Source organism: Tetrao urogallus (genome assembly GCF_951394365.1).
Source record: "Tetrao urogallus genome assembly, chromosome: 1".
NCBI classification, from domain to species: Eukaryota; Metazoa; Chordata; class Aves; order Galliformes; family Phasianidae; genus Tetrao; species Tetrao urogallus.
In genome coordinates, this window is record NC_136813.1 from 127396079 (window position 1) to 127422668 (window position 26590).

The 26590-nt window shown below is 38.9% G+C and overlaps 1 protein-coding gene across 1 annotated transcript in view; it reads right to left on the bottom strand.

The window, feature by feature from the left end:
• The window catches only part of GYS2 (glycogen synthase 2), a gene marked incomplete at both ends in the record, with an annotated part of 39903 nt that extends 14998 nt beyond the window's left edge, over positions 1-24905 (bottom strand). The window contains 5 exons of the mRNA XM_079536472.1: positions 1437-1581; positions 11276-11461; positions 12228-12419; positions 14658-14839; positions 24785-24905. Coding sequence (XP_079392598.1) covers positions 1437-1581; positions 11276-11461; positions 12228-12419; positions 14658-14839; positions 24785-24905 — 826 coding nt within the window. The remainder of the gene's footprint in view (positions 1-1436; positions 1582-11275; positions 11462-12227; positions 12420-14657; positions 14840-24784) is intronic.
• Positions 24906-26590: the final 1685 nt, after the last annotated feature.

Consider the following 26590-nt stretch of genomic DNA (forward strand, 5'->3'; position numbering starts at 1 on the left):
TGAGACTGGTCAATATACAGCCTGCTGTGGATGAGTGAAAATATTCAAAAATCCCTCATTAATACCAGAGAATGGATGGAAACTGTCCAGAAAGAAAAACAGTCAAAGATTCCTATGTTGTTAGGAAGAGCTTGAAAGTGGTTGCAGTATTAAAGCTAAGTCCTATATGAACCAGTTCTCCCATAGTGAACTAGGAGGTTGGAGAAGATTGCTTGTTTGTAAACAGAAAAGAGGATGTTTCTGTTCTGTTGACCCCACATTCTTTTCAGTCAGACAGCAATGAAGTTAAGGGTCCAGTGGATAACTTTCTGTTTATCCTAATGCAGAAATTGTGGTGTGGCCTGTGGCACTGAAGGTAGCAGGGATAACAGTTCCAGATCTATAATTAGCACTGCAATTCACCTAAAATAAATCTAAAAAGAATAAATAAACCAAATTCAAAACAAAACCGCAAAAATCCAAAGTCCTTAAAGAAGTGCTATATTTGAAACAACCAAGACGTGAGCACATCTGCTAAACAATCTCAAAATTATGTATACCTGTGGATGGAATGCTATGGCTTATTTTTCTAAAGCATTATGCTGATTTGAAAAGAGCTTTAATGATTCATCAAACTGGGCTCATTACCTTATATGTTATATGACAAATTTTCTGATAAATTCCATATCTAATGAGAGTGATGCATAGGGCTAAACAAACTTTTGGGCACATACATTAACTGTGTTTTTAAACTGTTCTGATTGTCTAACAAAAAATAATATATACATCTCTTAAATTTATCATGCCTAAGTCCTAAGATGCTTATGACCTCAACCACATTGCTGTTCCTAGCTATGATATTTATACAGAAATTAGTTGTAGTGATCTATGGTTTGTTTTAGCCTTCTCATATCTTTCAATATTAAGTAAAGAGGAACAGCATAATCACTGGAAAGTATAATACATCTAACATCATTTCACATATGAAACCTTTTGCCACATTTCTACAAGAGCATATCACTCTCTACTAGCAAAGCAAGTTGTGAAAGCTGGTGAAATGTATTACAAAGATTCCACCTTCTGTTTTCTTCAGTTGACTAGAATATATTAGCATCACCAGAGGATGATGAAATATATGTCTCCTACTGTAGATAAACTCCCTGTAAAAAAATCCTGACATCCACAGAGGTAAACTAATACTCTCCTAAAATGGCACGGAATATAATTATTGCATGATGCTGAACTTGACTTTTTCCAGATTACATATGCTACTAGAATGTGTTTCAAGTGATATTGTCTGTACATGTCTTTTGAAAAACAGTTGTTCTCTGCAGTGTAGCCACACATACCTACACAGTGTGCCTTGCTCTTATGTTTTTATGCCTGTTGCTTTCATTCAATCTGAGAAAATGTAGGTACTGAGAGGAAATGTAAGAAGGAAAAAATTCAAGTCTTACCAGGATTTCTTTTAAGCATGTGTTCTGCTTCAATTGCTGTTATCTGTGAGACTGTGGTGAACACATGGGCACAGTGTACGGATGCCCGTTCCATACAGTATCGATGGTAAATCTGTCTCTCTCCTGCTTCCTTGTCAATGTCAAACTGTTAAATAACAAAATATACAAAAAAAGATATCTATACAGTGTGCCCACCAGATTTATTACCATAAAGAAAGTCTCTTGCGTTAAGCTAGATTTCTCAAGGGAATCATTTATGATTATAGTCTGTCTGCCTGTTTATCAAACCATTCTATGGAGAGTCAACAGATTGATGGAGAAAGTCAGATCTCAGCTCATGCCTATTTGGGAAAAAGATGACAGCTGAACAGTGGGAAGGAAACCCAGATTAATGATTCCTACATAGGTAAGGATCGATGCTGTTTGGCCTGCAGACTGGCCATGTCATGCGGCCTCTTGATTGGACTTGCTGGAAAACTTGAAAGAACAGGGAATTTGCTGATAAGGTACAGAGGGAGAGAAGAGAAACACAATGAGGATCAGAGGAGATCTGGAGGCTGGGTAACATAGTGAGAATCATGGCTAGTCAGGAGAGAAACTGAGTTGTTTTAGAGGAATGGGATGTAAACATTTAGTCACAAAGCCTGAGGGAACAAGGAAAATGGAAACTGAGGCATTTTCTGATACTCAGAGCTGTTCTTCCTTCAAGCTCACCACAATTATTTGCTGCTTCTTTTACTTCAGTTTGAAGGCCATTGATTTCCAATGGCAGATTAAGTTAAACTCCAGATAAAATCACCTTGAATTATTTCTGAATCACCCTTAAATCTTGCAGGTGTCTTTTTAAGTAGATTTAAGTAGAAACAAAACAAAAAAGAAAAGTCAGATCTGGATCACTCTAAGTTTCAACATGAAAAGGATCAATCTTCTCCCAATATCTATTAACTACAGCTCCGTACTTGAACTCTCCACTATGGTTATGAAGGACATGCCTTACAGTATGTTGTAATGTTCCTGTGCATTGGTAAGTATCTGATAGTTTCCTAGATAGATGCGATTGCATTTCATGCATGCATGTGAATAATGCATGTTAGATATTTAGATTTACAAAAGTTGTCCAGAACTAGGAATAAAGGCATTTAAAAGGAATATTTCCTGTCCCTCTTATATGAATTTGCTGGTTCACAAAGAGGTTTGTGAAACAAAAACTGGTAAAATCTGTGCAGTGGGAATGTAATCACAAAGTTCAAAGCAAGGAAAATCTAAAATACCTACTGAGCTCATGTTTAAAGGTTCACAGAATCAAATTTTCATTACTGATGAGCACTGCAAAGTCAATACAATGAAGTCTAAAAAAGAACAGTGCTAATGAAGTGTCAATGATTACAATTAAACGTCAATCCTCTTAGTCTTACATGATGTTTCACTTCTGGGAACATCAAGGTTACTCTCCCAAGGTCAACAGCATGGGCACCAAACAGACTGTTAGTTACACGGAGTGTGACAATGTCTTTCAATGTGCTATGTCATTAACAGTGCCTAATTTTAGGTGCACAGTCGGATTTTGATTGCATTTGACTCTGGAACTTCATTGACCGTAATGGATTTAACCACTATTATAGGCTGAGCAGATAGCACTATCTATAGTTACAACTGTCTGATCTTTGTCATGGCTAGTTGCTTCCAGTACTTTGGAATTTAGCCTGGAATAAAGCTATTTAGAATGTGAATTTCCACACTGAGTACATGCTAACAGTTGGTACAGAGCATATCTTGAAAGCAGAGAAAAGAAGAAAAAAGTAATTAAACTCCTGAAAGTGATACGGGGCTCTAGCATGATGCTTGGCTTATCCTAACCCAAATCTTTTACAATGAGTTCCCAACTGCGTTTCTACTTTTCTGGGAGACTATCTTGATACCTTTGAATCTGATCTGTGGAAACACTTGAACATTCACATCTGCATTGGAAATTCATGGGACTTGTAGTCTAATATTTTTTGGTTTTAATTAATTTTATTTATTTATTTATTTATTTTGGGCTACCCCCCATGCCCCTGAAGTGTGTGGTAAACTAATGAATGAATGTTACTGGAACATTCATATATCACTTATAAATGCCACAAATAGCTTTCAGAAAACCACAGTCTTGATCTTCGGAGCAGAAATGTTAATTGCATGTACTAAATAAGGTAGCAGACTGACAGAACAAACATACAGTAAGATCACTGTCATTGTTCAACCAATGTGTTCAACCAATGTGTACCAAAAATGCAAAATGGAACAGTTCTATACCATGCTGCGCAAAGACAAAAATGAGATGAGATGCCACTGCACACTCAAAGCTATGCAAAAGTTTATTTAAATATGTTTGACTTTAAATTTTTTTTAACTGCTAATGAAAAACATAGCTAGCCAAACTTTAAAACGTTTCTGCTCTCTTTTCTTTTTCTCACCAATAACTGTTTTTTTACTAAATGTTACTAAAAACTACATTTGGGACATGTTCACTAACTAAACACTCTCTTGAATTCTACTGGGAGAAAGATTCATAAAGGGATTGTTACAAACACTATGGCTCACTCCTTTCTAGCTTTTATTTCTTTGACTGCAATGAACACTTAACACATGTAGCACATCCACAGAATAACACATCCACAGAGTGATATCTCCTCACTGATATTCATTTCTGCATCTTCTGAAAATGGGAAAGATGTTACTTTGCACATGCTTGGCATGTTTGGCATGCTTTTTCAAAGGTACGCAATTCAGTTAGCAATAATTTGCTAGTCCATTAGCTTATATAAACTGGGCGCACAGAGTTCTCACATTTTACCTGTAATTATTCTACAGCAGTTTCCTTCACTGATCAATACAGCAAGATCCTAACCTTTAAATTCACTTATAGTGTCAAGTGAGAAATCTCATCGTGTACCTCTGAGCAGGCTAGACAAGTGACTTCAGAAAATAAGTCCTAGACAAGTTGAAGGACAGGTTGAATGGAACTTAACCGATGAGACAGTGCAAGAGACACATTTAGTCACACAGTGGAGTACTGGGAAAAGACAGCTGAGCTTGCTGTGATAGTATTAACTCCAGAACTAGGGGTAATATGGGGCACAGCTCTCATCTGACCTACTGTGTCAAACTGAAGCAGACTGTCAGCACAGTTCTTCACCTCCAAACCTGTGTTTCTACGCAGCAATTTGTTCTGTGATCTGGATGCACTGCTTGTCAGAAACAGCTCAAGCATCTATGAAATATGTTCCAAAATGTTCATGTTCAGTGAGGCCAAAACAAAATATTTGTGAAGTGAATCATGCTTACATTTGTTTGTTTGCCATTATCAGCAAATTAGAACAGTGACAAAGCCACAAATGAAAGCTACAGCAAAAGGAAAACAGACTCATTGTCTCTTCCCTCAACGGCATTTAAGAACTAAGCTCTTCACTGTAAATACTCCATTTCTCTCAGTGAGGTTATACTCCCACTCTGATCTTTGGAAACCAAGCAGATTATTACAGTTTGCATGATGGCAAGGATTACATGGGAAAATGTTTCTCATATAAGGTCACTGATTTCAAAACAAAACAAGACGATGCTCCACAGGTTTTTGACTGAAATTTGCATTTGTTGTAATGCACCTCTGAGGAAAAATTCCAACTCATTTTTGTCCTTTCTATGGATCCAGGTGATGAACACATTTCACTTGTGTCTTAAAATGTTAGGGAGAACAGTAGTTAAACACTGAAACTCCCAGCATGACACTGTGGTTCAGAGAGCTAAGAGGATCTTTGAAGGTAAAAGCAGGAGAAGTCTGAAGGGTATAAAAATTACTTTTTTTAAAAGCTACTTTACATCAGTTTTAACTCCCATGGATTGTTATTTTGTGCAAATAGAACTTGTATTGTGGTACAGCCAAATAAGACAAAAATTTGTACTTCCTGGCTTAAGTCAGATTTCATTAGCTACTACCAAAGCGGATCAGCTTTGTTTAACAGCAAGCTCAGTGACAGGTATGACAATACAGTACTAAGAAGAACATAAGCTTGTGCTCTTATATTGTCAGCATAAAAGCTCTCAAAGATTCATTTCCATTGGGATTTTTAATACTTTTCCTTTTAGACTCGATGAGGCAGAATTCTCCACTCCTTTCTGAACTATTTTCAGTCACACTTGAATGAACTGAATGTAAAATTTTCTAGTTCTGAATAGAAGTGCTACTCACTGGCAGGATACCCTTACATAAGGAAAAACGCTACGAAGAGTGAGACTAATCGTTTATTTTTCTTTTTCATAGAGAATCCTATCACAGAATCGCAGAACCATAGAAAGACAGGTTAGAAGGAACCTTTAAGCTCATTTAATTTCAACCCCCCACTGTGGGCAGGGTTGCCACTCACTGATTAGGCTGCCTCAGGCCCCATCCAACTTGGCTTTGAACACCTCCAGGGATGGGGCATCCAAAACTTCCCCGGGCAGCCTGTTCCAATGCCTCATCATCTCCTTAGTAAATAATTTCTTCTTAATACCTAGCTTAAATTTCCTGTCTTTTAGTTTAAAGCCATTCCCTCTAGTCCTTTCTCTATCAGACTGTGTAAAATGTCGGTCCTCCTCTTGCTTATAAGCTCCCTTTAAGTACTGGAAGGCTGAAATGAGGTCTCACTGGAGCCTTCTCCAAGCTAAACAATCTCAGCTCCCTCAACCTTTCTTCGTAGGAACAGTGCTCCAGTCCTTTGATCATGTCTGTGGCCTGAGTGCATTTTCTATTATAATACCATTTATTTTTTTTTAGTAAGAATTAGCAGAGGTCAAAGCCCACAGACTTCTTGGCTATGCCAGCCAGTGATCCAGGTCACCTTCCAGGTGAAATTCCAGGTTAGACCATTTGCCCAAAAGATTGCTCCTAGTTCATCTAGGAATCAACATGGACCATCACTGTCTCTCAGTCAATTACAAAAGGTATTGGTCTATTTAAAATCCAAGAGGAGGAAAAGGAGAAAGAAAAGGAGAAAGAAGAGGAGGAAAGAAAAGCAGATTCCTTAATGTAGAAAGATATAAAAGATTAAAATCCTCCATCTTCAGCCAATAAACCAGCTGCTCCTGGGGAGGAAAAAGGTTTAACAGGCTCAGACCTTTTTCACAGAACTTTTACTGTAGCAACATACAAAACCTTATTTGCATCAATGTAAAAGCTACACTGGACATAGGGAAAAGAGGAAAAAAAACAAAAAAAAAAGCACTGCTGGTTGGACTTTTAGATCTGAAAAATTTTTTAAGCACAGCTAAACTTATGATAATATATGTACTGGGAATGAAGCTCATAACATATTCTGCTTGTTGAAATAAGAAAGTGTTGACTATAGAAGATTTTAAGCCAGCAAACTGCAGGTAGGTTCAGCAGTCCATGACCCCCATCTGTTTACACAGGGTTCCTCAGATGCTTGAACAATAATATAAATATCAGACACTATTAGTTACTATGCAAATCAGCTTCTGTTTTGTTCTGCTTTCCCTCCCTTCTTCACTCCAGAATCAGAGTGATTTAAATGTGAATCAAGGAACTGAAGCTGAAGTGTTGCCTCAGGGTTATTGCCTCAGGGGTCCTCAGCTCATACTATCTGTTTGTTACATGCTGCTGAACACAACAGTTTTATTTCTAGTATTTACTATGATCCTGTGCATGCTGTTAAGGATTTAATGCTTGACTTCTCACTGGAGCAGGACCAGCTGAATTTCTCCCAGTCCAACTGAACTGAGTTACATCTGTAAGAATGCAAGAACTGCACACTCTCAACCAGTGATGCTGTATCACTGATGCAGCAGTGATGCTGACAAGGATCCTGTCTCCGACCAAGGTAAATAACACATGGCTTGGGGAGAGGTTGAAAAGGTCTTTAGCTCCCTGTTTTTTTCCAGCTATTTTGGCTCAATACATGATGACCATAAGTCTATAAACAGTATTCTCTCTCCTTACTTCCATTCAGATTCAGTTGCTCTCCTTAACAATCAGTTCATAACATTGGCGCAACCAATATTCAAACTGATTTTTGAATTCTCTCATTGTTCCCAAATCCTGCAAATGGTTTGCTATAGCTCACAGACTGACAACATAGTAATGCAGCCATAGTGTCCTGGTGACATATAGTTCAGGCACCTAAATGATTTCAGGAGTCTAAAGAACCATCACAGTGTGGCAACCTTGCACTAATTGTTTCTTCCACCAAAAGGAAGTAAAGCTGAAGGCCAAGTTTTCACAGATCCAGTGTTTCTAAAGACTATCAGAAGACCACATGGAGCCTTCTCTTCTACTTCTCCATCAGGCAGAAGCTGGTGACTTTTTTGTTAATAGGAGTGATAGAGAAAAATATCAGCCGGGCCACGCTGCACAGCCCTTTGCATGATCACTGATACTCCAAACAGGATGGGACTTGGGCCAAAATATTCTCACTGTCTTATTTTAGAGAATACATTTCTATTTTCTGTACTTGTGCCAGTGGTACATATTAAGCTTTCTTAGGATCAAAGTGGTATTTTTCAATATAGACTCAAGAAAATCTCAGTAATACTTTCACATCTTTAAAAGAGATCTTTCAACTCAGCTTGTATCTTCTGGTACTGCCTGTCTATAAGAGCATAATAACACTGGGGTAAAAGAGTGCTGCACTGAGTGCATATACGTGTGCATACGTGTGTTTGTATGCGTGTGTGCAAAGAGAGAAGGGCTGATGGACAGTGGAGGACAAACAGTGCATGAATTTCAGGGCTAATGGGAAATACAACGGTGAGAAAGAACATAGCTAAGGAACTGTGAAAGAAGAAAGAGAGAGAAAGGACTTTGAAGATACTGGGCAAGCATCTTTTCTCAGGCATCCAAATACCATATTAAGATTGTATTTGTGGATCCCACTGTTAAGTTCCTCTTCAGCACTGAAGAAAGCACTTGGCTTCAGTGACCAGAGTAGACCCCTCTAGTATGCATTCAAACATGGCTTTTCTTGGACTGTGTTGAGGACTAGAAAAGGAAACATGAATTTTCCTGTTTTTCTTTGCAGGAGCTGTTTATGTCAGATCATCTCCAAGTACAACTAGGCCATACCTTTTCCTGTGGTGTTGCAACTGTTTTTCTGTCTTGACCCATCTTGACTGCTGTACTTAAAGCTGGTTGAAAATATATTCTAGCCAGGAAAAGCTGATCAAAAGTAAGTAAAATTTATTGCTATTATGCTTTAATGAACATCATGCAATGGCACTAACAGATAAAGCAGCTATCATAATTGTGAGGGGGAGCTCACATGTACTAAAAATATTTTGTCTCATCCAAAGGTTTAATATTACAAAGCCCTGGAGAATTTCCATCACTGCATAAATCACTTGTTTGACCTTAATAGTTTACTACTGGAGGACAGCAACAATACCCTCTGAAGACACATCTGTATCATTTAATTACCAAACTCTAGATCAACTTCTTACGTTTCTCAACAAGCTTTTGGGCCCAGCTGACCTTTTTACAGTGAAAGGAGCCCTCATTTAGATATCTAATCTCTCACTAAATGTTAAATTTGTCAGGGAGAGCTTTAGCACCTTATAAGCATGAAAAACAGCAGTGTAAGAGTTTGGCATCGTTTCATGTATTAACACTGCATGTAAATGTCAATCTTTACGCAGAGGGCATAAAGGAGTACAGTCTAGACATCCACAACTTTCCTCACCAAAATATTTTCTACAGCAGTTTATAATATTTTAAATAGATACATGTTTTATTCAATATATTTTTAGAATAAAACTGGTTGCATTTATATTTATCACATAGTTAATTTTTACCAATTAGGCTTGTGAAGATTCAGAACAGGATGCACTATAGCTAATCACATAAAGGCTGGCCATGTAATGTGTGAACATTAAAAATGATATAAATACTGTGACTAGTATAAAAATATACCAAAATCGGTATGTCTGTTTAGATGCAAGTTCATGACTTTCTTTTGAGTACACAGGTAAGGATGAGGACCCAAAATTATCATTGAGAAAAAAAAAAAAAAAAAAGTGCTTTTCAGAAAAGGAGTCTATTTCACAAGACTTCCTGTAGCTCACCATATTAATCAGAATATGAAACTCTTTTTTTTTTTTTTTTATTTTCTTTACAAAAGGAAGGAAATTCTCTGACAGTATTTTTAGAATCGATTTATAAAGCTATTAGCTCCTCCCACTTCTTTTTTAAACTCCAGTTTCTCATTTTAAATACCTTTTCATTTTTTAAATTGCAGCTTCCTCACTAACAAATTATGTCTAACAATGCAAGGTTGAACAAATGAATTTTTTGCTGAAAAGTCCCTGTTAAATCTGAAATGAGATGGTCTTAATTATTTCAATTTAGCTCTGTCCAGAGAAAGATACAGTACTGAGACTGTAATTAAAATTTGTGTATATACATATAAGGAGACTATAAGCGAGTAGGAATGTCTAAACTTCTAAAGTTTGGTCTGATGGCATGCTGCCTCTTTAATGTCTGATCATATCTAATATTTAATGATATCTAATTCAGGAGAGCAGTTCTCCTAGGTGATAGAGTAAGACAGATTTTACAGAAGATAATATGAGGGAGGATATTTGGCTTGTGTTGACTGTGCTTTTGAATAAGGACAGTATCATACTACTGCTTCAGCCTTGTCTTTGGGAGACACTTAAGTTTGACACAGGGTGGAATAAACATCAATTATGTTACAAACTGATTCATTTTATTCAGTGCTTTTAGCTAAGGAAATGCTTGAACAGTGAATAAAGCAGTTGTTTTAACCTTCTGACTAAAGCTGCCCTCAATACACACTGGAATGAAAAGAATCTCTTGTACTTGATTTGTCTGTAAACACACTAGAAATCCCAAATCATGTAATGTGACTCCATAGAAGGCAGTACTAAAGATATCTGGGTCCTTGAAATGTTAGTTTATGTTATGCTTTGACTGAAAAGGAACAACAAAAACCAAAACCACTAAAGAGTTTACAAGAATTCCCAGAAGTGGATGTGGGTCTTTTAAACTCAGAAAATACTTCCTTCTCTGTTACAAACAAAGCCTAACCTAAAAAGCTTGAAAGTAGGACTTACGATTTGCAAGAATTAATAGTCTGGGGAAAGGAAACAGGAAAATCAAACAAAAACATTTAATGGCACTACAGGGTATCTCCTGCAAGCAGAGAGCTACTAGCTATTTTTTTCTACAAACTTTCATTAAAGAAAGAATGTTGTGAGGCTGTACCTGACTACAGCTGTATGGGTTTTACATTTACTAGTTACTCAGACTGCTAACTAACTTAGAAAATGCAGCATATGTTACTTGAGTTGATCACTGCTGCTGAACATGAAGGGGACGATTCTCAAAGCTACTTGCAGTGATGTCTGGCCCTATAACTCTCCTATGCTTTTGAGAATGTTTCAAATCATTGAAAAGAAGGTTATGAATCTCTGTGGGCAAGCCTGTACACAGCTGCAATATTATTCCATATAGCTGTGGATTGGACCAAGGCACTGACTTGACTAAAGGCTGAATGACTTTCAGTACTCTGCAGTGAAAATCTGGTAACCTAAAGTTAACTGAAGGAAGTACAAGTATTTTAGACTCTACTGAAGGATGGCATAGACACAAAAGCACAAGGTCCTACACACCTCAAGATCTTACCATTTCTTATGTGTTGGAACCAATGACTTATCACTCTGCTGTGGGGCAACTTAAGTGATCACACAGCATGGAAAATGTAATATATAGTGTTGCACAATAAACAGAAAAGGAACTAGGAGCTGGCTAGGTGGAAAAAAAGAGAAGGAATAAGAAAACTGTCTCTTACCTGGTCAAGATTGTTGTAAAAGTCTATATTGGCTGCACACAAGTATCTCCCAAGCAAAGTGGCATGGGTTGTAAAAATTGTGGCAACTGGAAGTTTCTGAGATCGAGACAGTATTAAACCCACTCCTGCCTGCCATTCATGGAAATGAGCAACTATGTTGGGCTTGTCATCAAACTGACAGGAAAGCTGAAAAAAATTAGAAAGAAGATATATATTAAATGTGTATTATCCAGTTCATCATCCCAGCCTCAGAAACTTTCCTTCATATTGTCTTGTGTGTGTGCTCTTTCATATGACCAAACAGTATAGTGTTTTAAGTGGTCATGTGTCTTGGTTCCTATCAGCCTTAATCCTTAGCACACAAAGCACATGTCCTTCACTTGTTCCTCAGAACAGCATCCTTCCTAGAGTGCTGGGAAGCTCTGGCAAGGACAGTCACTGTTTATTCTTTCAACTTGCTCATCTGCTATTGAAACTCTAATTTAGATAAAGAAGTCGTGAGCATCTCTAACGGAGATGATTCTGTAGATTGAAAAAGTTTTGTTTTTTCAGGGATGCTGTGGTAAGAGTAATGGAAGTCATGGTGTTGTCATTCATTCTGTCTGTAACATCTCTGCAAAGTACAATCTAGAAGCTGAGAGAACTTTCTTACTGGCTTCATGACACGTTTGTGAGAGTGACAACTTGACTATGGTAGGAGAGGAAAAGGGAGCTTGGGATCTTATCTGTAAGAACACCCAGTGACAAATAAAGGAGTTGGGAAAAAAAAAAAACAGGAAGAAATGACAGTGAAGACATGGCACATTTCACATAAGACTTGGAAAAACATAATTAAAGTGATAAGACTTGTTATAAATACAAATTTCATCTAGGTCAGGAACCACATCCCAAAACTTTTCTTCTCTGCTGACAAGGTTGAGGTTTTAAAAACTCCAGATTTTAAAAACTGTACCTCTTTTAAAAACCAGGCTGTTACTGATCCAAAAATTACAGCATCATTGGCTTCTCGGTCATGAAAAGGAATCCCTATGTTGGTAGCATCCCAAAATTCGCCTTTCCATCTGTCCAGATTCCAGGCTGCTGATCCTATATCAAACAGTAGGACATATGGGCTGCCTTCTATCAGCCATCTTCCAAAAAAGACCTAAAGAAAATAGGCAAAGATATAAGAAGAAAATGTTAAAGTGAATGTGAAAACAAATTTCCACAAGTATTTTCATCCATCAAATCATACGTATTTTACATAAGGAATGCTAAGGATCATAGTCCTCTACACCCAGGATTTGTGGCTTTCCTTGCAAAATACATGGAGTAATACTTGATCAAAGGTCGGGGTAAGTGGAAATTGCATGACATTTCCTCATTCTGCCCACACAGTACAGTTGGTGCCCTTTGCAGAGAGGAAGAAACAATCAGAAGGTGTTACAATATCTAAAAATATCAGCCCCCAAATATACAGCTTTCCATCTTTATCTGCATCAGTACACTTAAATATCTGTAACAGAATTATAACTCCAGTGATAATAACCTACCTGCACAACAAGGAGAATAAGCTGAACTGTCCTAAGGCAACACAATGCAATTTGGATCACATTTCACATTGCAGCATTCTACACAGTCAAATTATTTCACCTTATTTCAAATTATCTCACTCATTTGGGTCTTCAACCCAAAATGGCTATAGCAGCAGAGGCATATTAACTGTGGATAATGAGGTACTATACGTAAATTAATGCAGTTTATACTCTGCACCCGGCTCATAGGAATCTTTTACGTTGTTGTTCAATTGCATTTAATTCACCAACCCCTGGGCTCTCCAGAGTGGAATCCTGTCCTAATGTTAGAGCTGGTGAGACAGAGGGCAGGTCTTGAAAACAGAGACTAAAGTTCTCAGACCTATTTGCACAAAAAAGAAAAGCTGTATCAAAGATAGCTATACGAAGAAAGCTCAGGCCCTTACATACGTATTTCAAGCTATTCTGGTTTCTTCCTTAGGAAAATGAGGTTGATGAGCAGGGATCCTGTGTGAACACTGATTTTAAATACGGTGTCAAGTTGTGGCAAGGAACACACCTGACCTGACAAGTTCAGAAGCTTTCCTAGGTCCCCTGGTTTAAAGGGTTCCATTGTGATACATAAGCAAAATCCAGATACACTGATAATAGGATAAGTGCAGCTCCTGGAATCTACAGCGTCATTATTAGAGATCAAAGCTATACTTGACGTACCTGGGATAGATCTCCTGCTATATATGAATACTCCAGCAGAACGATGCACATGTCAGACTGCCAGACCTGACTGCTTAAATTGAATGTATGCTGGAACAGCATAAAGTATATATATATGTATGTATAGCTTTGCAAATAATCTGCCCCACAAGCCTTTTGCTATTATCTAAACAAAGGAGTGTTACCTTGCAGAGACATCTCTCTGTAAGGAACAGGTGCAGCACATAAAACTTGATAATTCACTTAGGAAAGTCTGATAAAAATACAGATTTATATTCCTGTTAGATTAGACCTTTCAGTTTGAATTTCATTTTTAACAATGCCAAGCATCGTACAACAACAGCATCCCCAACAGACACTATCCCAAGCTGTGGCTCATGTATTTCCAGCAATGTATTTAACACACAGCAGGGCATGAGAACCTAAGAACTGCCATAGCAAAAGGAAATAACACATTGCCAGTGCCACAGCTGGTGTGCCATTTTTAGCTCACTGCTGAATAAGAAGCACTTTATTACTAGTTTATGGTTGGAGTCAAGCTATGAGATTGATCTGAGGTCCCAGAGAAAACACCAATAAAAACTGAGCAAGAAACACAGATTAACTCCCTATGTGTGCTACAGCTTAAACCCTCTTTCTAGGGAATGGATAGTCAGTTGTATTGATCTGAGGAAGCAGATTCTTTATCAGTTGGGTGCTTTTCTTAAGCACACTTGTGGTTTTTCCCTTTGTGTCTTTCAACTCAGCACAGTGCTTCATAAGAAAAATTTTGTGATGATGAGATGCTTTTCTTAAAGTTTCTTCAACAGCACAAGAATGCTGAAGGTAACATAAGGGTTCAGTCAAAGTAAGGTCGTATTATATCCACTAAAATCTCACTGTATTTAGATACTGGAGAAATAAGTCATTAATCCAATTAAGTAGTCTTGCAGATAAATGAGTGTTAAAACCTTTAATTGGATAAACTGTTTCTTCCTCAAAAATAACCTGTAATGAATCGACTTTGCTGTTCTAACCGTAGAATCCGAGCTTTTCCCATTGTGACATTGACCAGGACTGCTGTGTCAAGTGGAACAGTGGGAGCATTAACCAAAACTGTAATCTCCTCAAAGTCAGCTTAGTTGTCCTGAGAAGCAGAAGCACATCTGATTTACCTGACACCCTTGGCTTTTCATGGTATCCATTGCCTTCTTAATTGCAGGGTTTGGAGGCTCACATACTTCCACCTGAGTCTTCACATTGTGCTCAAAATAAGGACCAATCAGAAAATAGTTTTCACCCCATTCATCTGCTGTAATTTTGGCTTTCGTCTGGATCACGGTATAAATTCCTCCCACTGAAAAACAAGATCACAAAGAACAAAAAGTAGAAATGGGAACAGGCCTTAAACCTCTGGAATAAGTTCCATCCTACCTGGGAGTCAGACAGACTAAATCACTTTGCATATTCAGACTTAAAATGAAACCTGGAATCTAACAAATAAATAGAAATTCAGCCTCCTAAATTTTAACCAGAGCTTCACCTCTAATCTCAAATGGATGCTTTCTAGCCTTAATGACCAATTCTATCTATTATTATTACTATTTTAATTTCTTTCAAGTGTATGAAGTCACATCATAAATATTCATTCAATTTTATTTTTTTTTTTAGGTTGTCCACTCCTTTTCAAATATCTGCACTCAGACTATGGGATTCAAATCCTGAGGCTCACGCTTCCATTTTCCCTTGCCTAATTTTGATTCTACTGCATTTCAAATTCAGACTGCTATTTTTTTTATTTTTTATTTTTTTTAATGAAGAAGTCATCATTTTCAAACATGTACTTTGTGATGTGGAAATACATGTGGTAATAAGTAGGCTGGCACCTCCAGCTTGTTTCACACAAATCACAGAGAGAAGTAGAGGCAGTGATGAATTTTGTGGACTATTGGCCATGAAATGGATTTAAACCTAAATCTTTGTAGCAAAAGGTGTCATGTTCATCACTAATCTAAAGAGTTGTTAAATTGGTGTGAACGTAGCCTACGTTGCCGATATAAATATCTGCAGCACTTTCCACCTCAATATTGTCAATCTTAAAAGTAAATGTAGTACTAAATTTCTAAGAGAATAGAGCAGTACTATCTTCTGATGAGTAAATACAGAATCTATTTAGTCTTGCATATGGGATGCTAGATTCAATTAGTTACTTTTCCCTGACAGTTTTCCACATTTGTCCCTGTGATCTATGCACTGGCAATGCAGCCTTGCAGCCCCCTTGGTCACAGGACCTGTGATGCAAGGCAGTGGCCATTCCACCACCACAAAAACAGAACACTAATAAGTGCTTAGATCAATCAAGTAGAAGGGAGGGCAAAAGAAGAGACTGCTGCTATATATCATAGATGTTTGTCATAGCTCTGATGATTTTAAGCAAGGTAAGACAAATGAAGCTCAACAGATACATGCAAACAACATTTGCAGAGCAGGAAATAATAGGAAAATAATGAAAGTTCCTACTCAGAAATGTCACCTTCCACTGAATCTGGAAGCATTTGGTAATACTTCAGATAAAAAGAGCATGTTACACCTTTCAGCAACAACATCAAAATACATAAGGAGTCAGCACTGCAAGTGATCATTGTCTAGCATTCAGCAATCCACACTTCATTTTGAAAGGTACTTGAGTATCTAGAAGTGCAGGTGGAGTGCATAACCACTGCAGATGGCAAAAAATCTTCAAGGTTTACCTGATTCTTCTTAAAAATCTGCCCCAAATGACCATGCCTTACAGAATAGCTGCTGAAGTTGCTCAGAGCTTCAGGAGATTAGTTCCCAAACTAATTAAACTGTATCACCTGAGAAGTATAGAAAGCCTTCTCCCAAGCCTGGTATCTTACAGTCCTGAGAAACTGAGCAGCCAGAGCTATGCTTTCTAATGGTGTTCCTAAAAGAGAATTTGCATACTTAAAATCTTTTTCTTTACAAGCATGCCATTTGTTCTGAATGCCTGAAGGGTTCCCAACCTTAACTTTTTTATGTCGAAGTGTCTCAGATTTCTAGGCATTTGACAAACAAATACAAATGCAATTCCAATCTAGCAGCTTGCTAAATAAAACTATTTCATTAAGTTACTAACCTATGTACTAACTCAGGATCTAAGAAGATTCTCATGTCTTCCTAAATCAGTGCTACAGTTAAGGTGTTCCACATCACAGAGATATGGAACTACAGAAATAAATCTATGCATTGGAAAATTCTTCTGTACTTTGGTCAGATCAGAAAGCCAAGGAAATTAAATCACAGCCACCATGAGCACTCTTCTACGAAGAAAGGTTGAGGGCTTGGTTAGCTTAGAGGAGAGAAGGCTTCAGGGACACCTATTGTGGCCTTTCAATATTTGAGGGGAGCATATAAACAGGAGGGTGTACGACTGTTTATGAAGTCGGATAGTGGTCGGACAAGGGGGAATGGTTTTAAACTGAGACAGAGGAGGTTTAGGTTAGATATTAGAGAGGAAGTTTCTCACACAGAGGGTGGTGACACACTGGAACAGGTTGCCCAAGGAGGTTGTGGATGCCCCATCCCTGGAGGCATTCAAGGCCAGGCTGCATGTGGCTCTGGGCAGCCTAGTCTGGTGGCTGGCGACCCTGCACACAGTAGGGGGGTTGGAACTAGGTGATCTTTGTGGTCCTTTTCAACCCAGGCCATTCTATGATTCCATGATTCTATGATTGTCTATCATAGCTGCTCTGGACAGGGATTTCAAAAACTCCAAAGAAAGTGGCTCCAAGTGGCTCTGTTCATAAGCTGATAGAAACTACATGAATACCTTGTATTTGTGCAAATACACCATTTTAATAATGTGACAAGTCAGAAGATTCAATCTACAATGTCATGCGGTTACAATGACACAAATGTTGTCTGCTCTCATGGAAAGGTCATCATATGAACAGAAATCACTTTAATCCGAAACAGATAAACAAGTAGAAATCCTAGTTGTGAAACTACTTGGTTTTTATCAGCAAAAATGTTGGTCTTATAATAGGGGGAGATTTTTGTGCAAAGTTACCTGGTGACCAAATGGAAATGAGTAAAAAACCTATGTGCAAGAATTAGAATACTAGGTAACATGATAAAGCCACATATGACATCAATGGCATGGAGCTCTTTCCCCTCCATCAAAAGAGTGGAGATCAGTGCCTTTCACACTGCAAGGTGTTTAATGTTGGCAGCTGAGTTTTGCAGATACTGCCTTTAAAAGAGATAAATGGCCTGGGACATCACTTTACAAAGCCAACAGCTGAGTGATCCTGTTCGCAAGATTTCGTATAGCATTACTCTCTGTTCTAAAACATGTCCTATCAAAAAGGAAGGCCTGTTCTGAATGAAAAATTGGAGAGTGTGCTGTGGTCTACCACCATAATCTGTCACACAGCAATGTAAAATACATTTGAGGGTACTATTTTGCCTGAAATGCAATGAGAATTACTTAGGATAAAAATGAAAGAGTATATTTTATGGACACTAAAAACTCTGCAGAAGATAGTTGCAATAAAAGGTCAGGGTTACTTGGTCCTCAAATCTACTTTTGTTTTCTCTGCCACTGTGGAAATATGACTCACAAGGCACATCTTTGTGTAAACTTACATTGACTGGGCGAGTGAAACTGCGTATGTGAAAAGGGTCAGGCTTAACTTAAAAAAGACAACCTGAGAAGGAAAGAGCAATGTCTAGAACAACACATAGACTTTGGAAAATTCACTTTCCCAAAACAATTCAACAAGGAACATGTTATATATTATGAAGAGACAGATTATATCTGCACAGTGACTTTGAATCCACTGGAAATACTTATGTTAGTAATCAATGTATTACACATTCTACCAACTAACAGAGCTAGGCTGAAGTTGAATACACAGATCCTAACAGGATTCTCAAATTATTTTCACCTATATGATACATCACCTTGTTCGTCCCTAATCACATACTTTTATGTCATATTGTAGCTATAGAAAGTTCCCAAACAGTAAGGATGTATGAAAATCCCCTGATGTTTTAGGTTTTTGTATGCAGCCTCTGAAGTTCTGTTATCTGAAGAATTAGTAGTGAAATGTGAATAAATTATAGAATCATAGAACGGTTTGGGTTGGAAGGGACCTTTAAGATCATCTGATTCCAATCCACTGCTGTAGGCAGGGACTCCTCCCTCTAGACCAGGTTGCTCAAAGCCCCATCCAGCCTGGCCTTGAGTGCTTCCAGGACCAATTTAGTGTTCTAATTCCACCTGAAACATTTCATGCAAATATTTTAAGTTCTGATAATTTTAAAACCTCCTTGAGAGAAAAAAAATGTTTCTATTATTTGTTTTTAAAATTTATTTTTAACTTTTCCACCAGAAAGAGGAAATTAAGTTAAAAAAGAAATCAAGAAAAAATAATTCCCCTCATTTGTTTCCATTCATCCTCTCCCTCTTTTTTGGGAAAAATAAACTGGTAGGGGCAGGGGAAAAAAAAGTTTTGGGGAAAGAAGGTCCACATGAGAAAGTTTGACTTCTTTTTAGTGACCTCTTCAAAAGGAAAATGATGACAACAAAATATTTGCTCAGAAAATATTTCATAAAATTATTTTCCTAAGTTTGAATTTTTTCATACCATTTACCATAACTGCGCATTTGTCTAAGAAGTTATCATCTTCATTACTTCAGCCTCTTACTTCTTTCCCCATTTCAAGTGTATTATTATTGCTGCATATTTAAAGTCCAAGCAGTAATTAGTGCCTTCTGAGACACTGAGACAGATGTCAGAGCTATTTAAACAAATAAACGATCTGTGAGTCAGAATGGACTCCCTGTATCACATCGCTACTGAGGACAGCATTATGCAGAAACAGAGACCTGATTTCGCAACTGGAGATCTTTGTGCAAGATCTATCACTGCAGAAAGCATGCTATTTCTGCTGAAAATATCACATGGAAAGACCCATTGCAAATGCTCTTTGTCACCTGATGAGGAAGGGGCTACAACTTGCAAGATTATGCAGGAAATTCATTTCTAGAAAACGGCCTGTGCAGGTGGGAATGTTTGAGCAGGGAATGGCCCAAACTTCTCAAAGCTGCCAGAGATACCTACTGTTCACTTTACTTGCTCTCCTACCTACCCCACATTGTGGAAAGACAGAGGGAAGCAGCAGCAGACACCAAAAAGGAAGTAAAGAGACGGCATGAGAAGCTACAAAACTGAGACAGGAAGACTGTCACCTGCAGGATAGAGGCAGGAGCCCTTCCCTGCACACCTTTGCTACAGAGGTAGAGGGTGCTCCCAGGGCACTTCATCTTTTTTGCCACAGCCTGACACAGAAGGCACTAGAGCTTTTCTGGGGGCTGTGCTTGCCATGGAATCCAAGAGGGAAGTAGTACCAACTTCAGGATTCAAAATTGTAGAATCATAGAATCCTAGAATGGCCTGGGTTGAAAAGGACCACAAAGATCATCGAGTTTCAACCCCCCTGCTATGTGCAGGGTTGCCAACCACCAGACCAGGCTGCCCAGAGCCACATCCAGCCTGGCCTTGAATGCCTCCAGCGATGGGGCATCCACAGCCTCCTTGGGCAACCTGTTCCAGTGTGTCACCACCCTCTGTGTGAGAAACTTCCTTCCTAATATCTAACCTAAACCTCCTCTGTCTCAGTTTAAAACCATTCCCCCTTGTCCTAAAATGACTTCACTGCCACAATTACTAGTTATGTCAACTATTATTTCACCCCTTCCCCTCAAAATTTGTCTCTGATCTATAGACATAATAAAATTGGGCCCGGTCTCATTTCTTATAATGTTTGGTTCTATTCTGAATTTTTCATTATGTGTATCTGGTGACTATCTTTGGAGTAAAATAATGTCAATCAAAAAATACACAGCCTCTTCACATACTTTCAGGTACTTTTAATGTATTTTTTGGCTACTTTTGTGTCCAGGACTCATCAGAAGATAGAAGTTATCTGTATTCTTTGAAGTTCTGGCACTAGAAGTATATTTTGAAATAATACCAAAACACTGCAATTTACAGCAGATTTTCACAATACAGTCCTGCATCAGTGCACACAATACAGTGTGCATCATCTCAAATACAAAGGATTTAATTTCATATTACTTTGATGCCAAGATATCACCAGATCCAGAAGCATGATGGGTTATGATGCTGTGCTCATGCTAAGTTTCCCACAAGAAGATGATTTTTCTTATGGATAACAAATATGTATTATATGTAAGACATATGCTAGCACATCTTCACTTTCTAAAGAGTTCTGGTTCAACTGTGTCACAGATTTCATCATCCACCTTCTCCCAAAGACCTTCCACAATGGAAAGACATTTAATGCAGACAGAGTGAAATGTTGGTCCTGCTGACTTCAGTGATTTCATGATTTAATAACCAAGGGTCCAGGTTTTCACCAGGGAACCCGTGCACAGAACTCTGCTTCAGGGGAAAATGAACTAAGGTTTGTTTTTAACAGAATCTTCCTTCCAGTAGGGCTGGAAAAAAATATTTAAGATTCACCTACGAGTGATTTTTGAGCCAATCTGTTCACAGCTGAATGATGATAGAAACTGGCAGTCAGACCAGCATTTTTAAGTACTCTTCTTTCTAGCTAAAAGCTGTTAAGTATAGCAAAAGATACGAATCTAAGCATCAATTGAATGACTTTAAAGGAATCTTCAAAGAGCACAGATCAGATTTTCAGAGTTTGCAGCCCTTCTCACTATGCATATCCAAAAACTCACTAACTTACAGCTAAGAATTACACTTCTCCTCTATCTCAGTTAAATACTCCAATTATCAGTGGGAAAATATTTAAAAGACGTTGAGAAGGAGGAATTGAGGACAAAAGATTACTGTGGAAAGTTTGCTGCAGTTGCCTCCACGCTCCTGTAGTAGCTTTTGCTTCCCTGCTGACAATTTCCATCTATGGAGCTTCAGACACAAGATATACAAAGCTTGTCGCCAATTTGCTCTGTGCTCCCATTCTTACATTTCTATTGGTCTTTGTGTTATGAGAGAGAGAAAAAAATAAAGCAAAACACAGCAAACAGTCCACTTTTGCAACATGCATAGAGATAGGCCCAGATCTAGCTTTACTGAAGCGTACTGGCCCCGAAAGATGGGGAAGGAAGTGTGAAAAAAGCTGAGTTTCTCCAAAATTACCACCAGATCATGCAGCTCTGCAGTGTACTGGGGCCTGTTTGCTTTCGTCCCTTTCTGCCACATAAACACAGCAGATTCACTTCACAGTATGGGACTTGCCCATCAGTGGAGAGTCAAAGCGGGAGAATCTTGTATCACAAACTACATTTTTCTTACGTTTGTGACAGAAGACTTTCAGTGCAAGATGGTGTCAATGTTGTGCTCACATTTTAAGCGGCAAGTTCCTTTTTGCTTTACTTGGGGGTAAGGTGGAGGGAGAGTCACATTTCCAGATGAGTTTCTTTTTTTTTTTAATCTCTCATTCTCTCCTTCAGCTATCTTATCTCTGCATGCTCCAAATTGGCTATGTAAGCTAGGGGAAAAAAGAATAACTGAGATGCTGGTGCTTTGCAGTTCTTATGTCAGAAGCTGCCACTCAGCACAGGCAGCACTGGAACAAGGAGTATAAAAAGGAAGCATAGGCAAGTAGAAAACTCTGCTAGTTAGAGCACGTGTTAAATAAACTAACTTAAAAAAGGGAGGCACCTTCACTGTGGCAGCTGTTGAGAAAGAACTTAAGAGGTTCTGAGAATAATGAATACTTGCATATCTCTGAATATTGAGTTCATGCAACTGACAAATCCTTTCCTTCCACTGCATCATAGACCTCAGTACCAACCAGCACCACCTCCTGCTCAGGGAAATGCCAGTCAACCCTCTTTTCCAACAAGCAGTCTGGCAAATGAAAACCCTCTCATACCACACAATCACATATACTCACATATACTCACATATACTCCTGTAGTTGCAGGACCTTTCATTGTCCTCCAACTCTGAAGGCAAATGTATTTGTGAAGTTCAGAAAACTGAAGCTACTTGCAAAGGGCACTGCTTACAAGCAACTAGTGATACACACAAAGTACATATAAAGACTTGAACTCTCCTGTAGGCAGCAGCAACATTACACCACTTCAGCTGCATGAGCTAACTTCATGCTGAAACAGCTTTGCATTGCCAGAAAAGAAATATTAAGCCATCATATTAAATCATCAAATGAGCTTGTCAGGGCAATAAGCCCAGCTTATGCTTATCTTTCCCTCTATATTAGAAATATAGATAGCAACATTAAAACTAAAACACTGAAACATGCAGCAGCATTAAATCTATGTGGGAGCAGGCTACTTGGTAAAATGAACAGTTACTCCTTACGCTAAAGGAGGATGGGGAAAACGGTGTGATTGTATTTCCTAAGCCTGTGTATCTTCTGTGAAGACTCTCCCTTTTGTTGGCTATTCTCTTTCCTTATAAGCCCAATGCCTTAACGTTTTCCAAGAACTGTTTATAAAAAGGTCACTGGGGAATCTCATCATGTGACTTTGACATTCAATTGCATGGAACACACAGGAAAAAAAGCCTTCAGCAGCAAGAATATAAAGGCTCACAGAAAAGTAAGCTGAAATAGGCTTGTTAAAGATTTTTTCCACAGACATTTCCAGTCAGGGTTGGCTGATGGGAATTTTGTACCGATATCCAGTTTTAATGAAGACACTGTTTGCTATGTCTAGCTGTGTCAGCTCCATTTGGACAGATGAGTTTGACACCTGGGACAATTAACAGCACCCTTATTTTTAACTAATTTGAAAAAATGTTCACTCTATTATAAATATTAGTTCTCCCATAAAACATGAAACTAATCAGTGCAGCCAAATCAACTGACACAGCTAGAAATAAGGTCATTAAAAGCCATATGGATGATCAAAACATTCTCAGCATTTTTCACATAAAGACAGATACATCTAATTCTTCTTTACTTTTTCTTAAATATCTGCGTGATCCCTGTAGCCAGGGAGTCCAGATAACAGAGTATGTAAATAGCACAGGGCTCAGAAATGTGAAGGAGGACATCTGAACTTTCCAGATTTCTGCTGCCATCTGCTTGCCAGTGGCTTACTTACCATGCATGCTGCAAAGGTAAATGCTGCATGCTCCAAATTCTGACAGTAGACAACTACCTCAAAAAACTTGACTAAAACTACTGAAAAATAAGCCCACAGGGATTCAAAGTGTAAAAGCTACTCTGTACTACCTCTGTGTATTGATCCTCCTGGGCAAGTAAAATTGCAGTTCAGTGCAGACTAAATACTGGAAGCGATCACAGAATATTAATTCTAGTTCCACCAGAGTGATAGACCCTAGCACTCTGCTCCTCTCACACATATTTCCTCGTTAGGGTTAAAATCTTAGCAGATTACAGATCCTCTCTTCAGTCTAATCTCTTTATTTATCTGCCAGGACAATAAGACACATAGGTCAATCATTTACTCATACTAATTCGCTTTTATGGCAAAAATGGAGCCTGTCCCCCCTTAGTGAACTGCACCTAGCCAAAATGATTCCATTCTATGAAAGGGGTATATTTTGATGAAGGAATTGGTAATGGAGGCAGAAAGATCTTTGCGTAACAAGTAGCATAGACTTTACGTGTAACACTGCATGGTGAGCAGATTTTGAATCTGTACACGTGTGCAAAACATGAAGTCCCTGTCTGGCACTACCTGTGTTTGCAAAAGCCAGTCCAAAAGGGTTTCAGCTGGCGTAAAGACTGTTGGTCATTGACGTCTGTTTTTGTTCAGTGGTTTCAATGCGACTATGTTTATTTGTGACTATTTCAAATTGGGCCTCTTTTCCAAACTGCTATAGAAGGAGAAACTACTAACTTCTCTGAATCTAGTGTTTGCTTTGCAGCCTATTTTCATGTGTTATATTCCCAAGTGAATTCGCATAGAAGATAAAATCTAAATACATACAAAGGAATGTCTGTATATTCATAAACATGCACACCTGGGCATAACACTTAGATGTTTGTTTAAACAACACAGCCCTGGTGGTGAATGGTGTGCAGACAAATACATGTCCTGACACTACTATGCTCCTTCCACGGAAGTACATGCAGATGCAGCCCACACACAAACATGGATGCCACATTTGTTCCTGCCGATACAAAACACACGCAGCCAGCTTTTGCCCAGTCTCCCTTTAATGCCCCTTATGACCACATCCTACACTTCTCCTCCCACTTCCACAAAAACAGCAGTGCTGACTCTTATGAGTGTTGTACAAACCTTTGTTGGTAACTTCCCAAGAAACTTCAAAGAGCAACAAGTCCTCCACTGGTAGGTCTTCATCTTCCCATTGAGGAAGCCCATTAAGAGAGGTCATGGACAGCGATCTAGCCAGTGGCATTTTCTTCAGCCCCTAAATGCTCACCACGCAGGCCACAACAGTTGTACTCAAATGTCCGCTTAATGTAGCCGTTTCTCTGCAGTTCTGCTTGGAGTGGTCTGCCGGTGTGCTGGGTTTGGAGAAGAAAATTTACTCAGATAGCTAGCAGCTAATGGGTTTAAACTGTCTGACCACCAGCATTAAATTGGCTCAGTGAAATCCTCAGGGCTTGAGAAGCAGCTGCTGGCAGAGGTAAGAATTTAAAAAAGACTGACCTGAGGAAGGTCTTCGCTTTGGGGGCAGGCTTTTCTTCTGCCCCTAAAGGGAGGTAAAAATTGGTTTTGAGCTCCCCGGTCACAGCATTCAGTATCTTCCCCTTCAGAAACAATTGAAACTCACCAGCTGTAAATTCAGCACTGCCCTGAGCAAACTCCAGGAAAGAGGACACTCTGAGTTCACCACCTGATCTGAGTCCAGCCCCCGAGTCCTCCCCTGCCTGTTACCACTCATAGACTTTCTCTACCCACTGGCCAGCAGGGTAAACAGGCTCTTTCTACATGATGCCTCTAAGATTACTTGTCAGGTTAAGCACTGTTACCTATTCTTGTTCAGTCCATCAGTCCAAAAGCACTAATTTGCCTCACACAATTTGCCTTCCACAGTGAATTCCAGCTGTATTCCCTCTCTGGGCAAGCTGTTGGTTTCGTTCTGCCTTAGGACAGGTCTGCATATCTGAGAGTTTCTACAGACAGAGCTACAGTTGCTCTATTTACATGTTTTTGGTGGCACTCCCTGCAGATCTTGTCCCCTATTTTCCACATGGTTTCTCTTTTTCTCTGGCCTCTGGGCCCAGGGAAAAAATACACCCATCTTGCTGCAGCACAAAGCACAAAGCTAGGATGCTGCAAGGAGTGCACACATCTTCAGAGCTTGCAGCTTAAGACCTCCCAAGACCCACAGAGCAGCTGCCTACTGTGATGATACTTATGTGCTTATGCTGAGAGCCTAGTTCCTCTGGGACAGCTGTGTCCACTCAATCAGAGTCTGAGATTAGAAAACAACTTGCCCAAAATCCAGAGTTCAGTGCTGACCAGATCTCCAGATCTCCAGGTGAGATCCAGGGCATCACTAGCTCTATGGAAGGCAATGGCAGGTGTGGACTTCATAGCAGCACAAATGGACGGAGCAAATCCAAGGCGATAGGTTTAGAAGACAGGCCGCCCATCTGTATAAAAGTAATACAAATATGACTTTCTTTTCTTTCCTATATAGAAACCAGTAATAAATACTGCAATTTACATAATTGCATGGAATGGACAGCATCCTGTAAAATAGAAATGTGAGGAATGCTGTAAACCAGTAAATATTTGAACTGTGGGAGAGCTTAAGGCCCACATATGCCAACATTGCTTTGTCACAGCATCACCATATTCATCTCTTGTTTATGCTGCCAGTCTGCAAGAATGGACGTGTATACCACAGCACACAGGCAATGTAGTACCTCAGAGCAGCTGGCTCACGTTATTTAGATGCAAAACCTGTAATACTACGGGGGTCTCCTCATTTCTGAACCCCATTTCTGAGGATGGCACTAGATAATCTTTGAGGTCCCTTCCAACCTAAGCCATTCTATGATTCCACCATTCTATGATTCTAACATCAAATCTGCCCAAGTCACCCTTTTCTCTGAAAACCAAGGCGGGGCT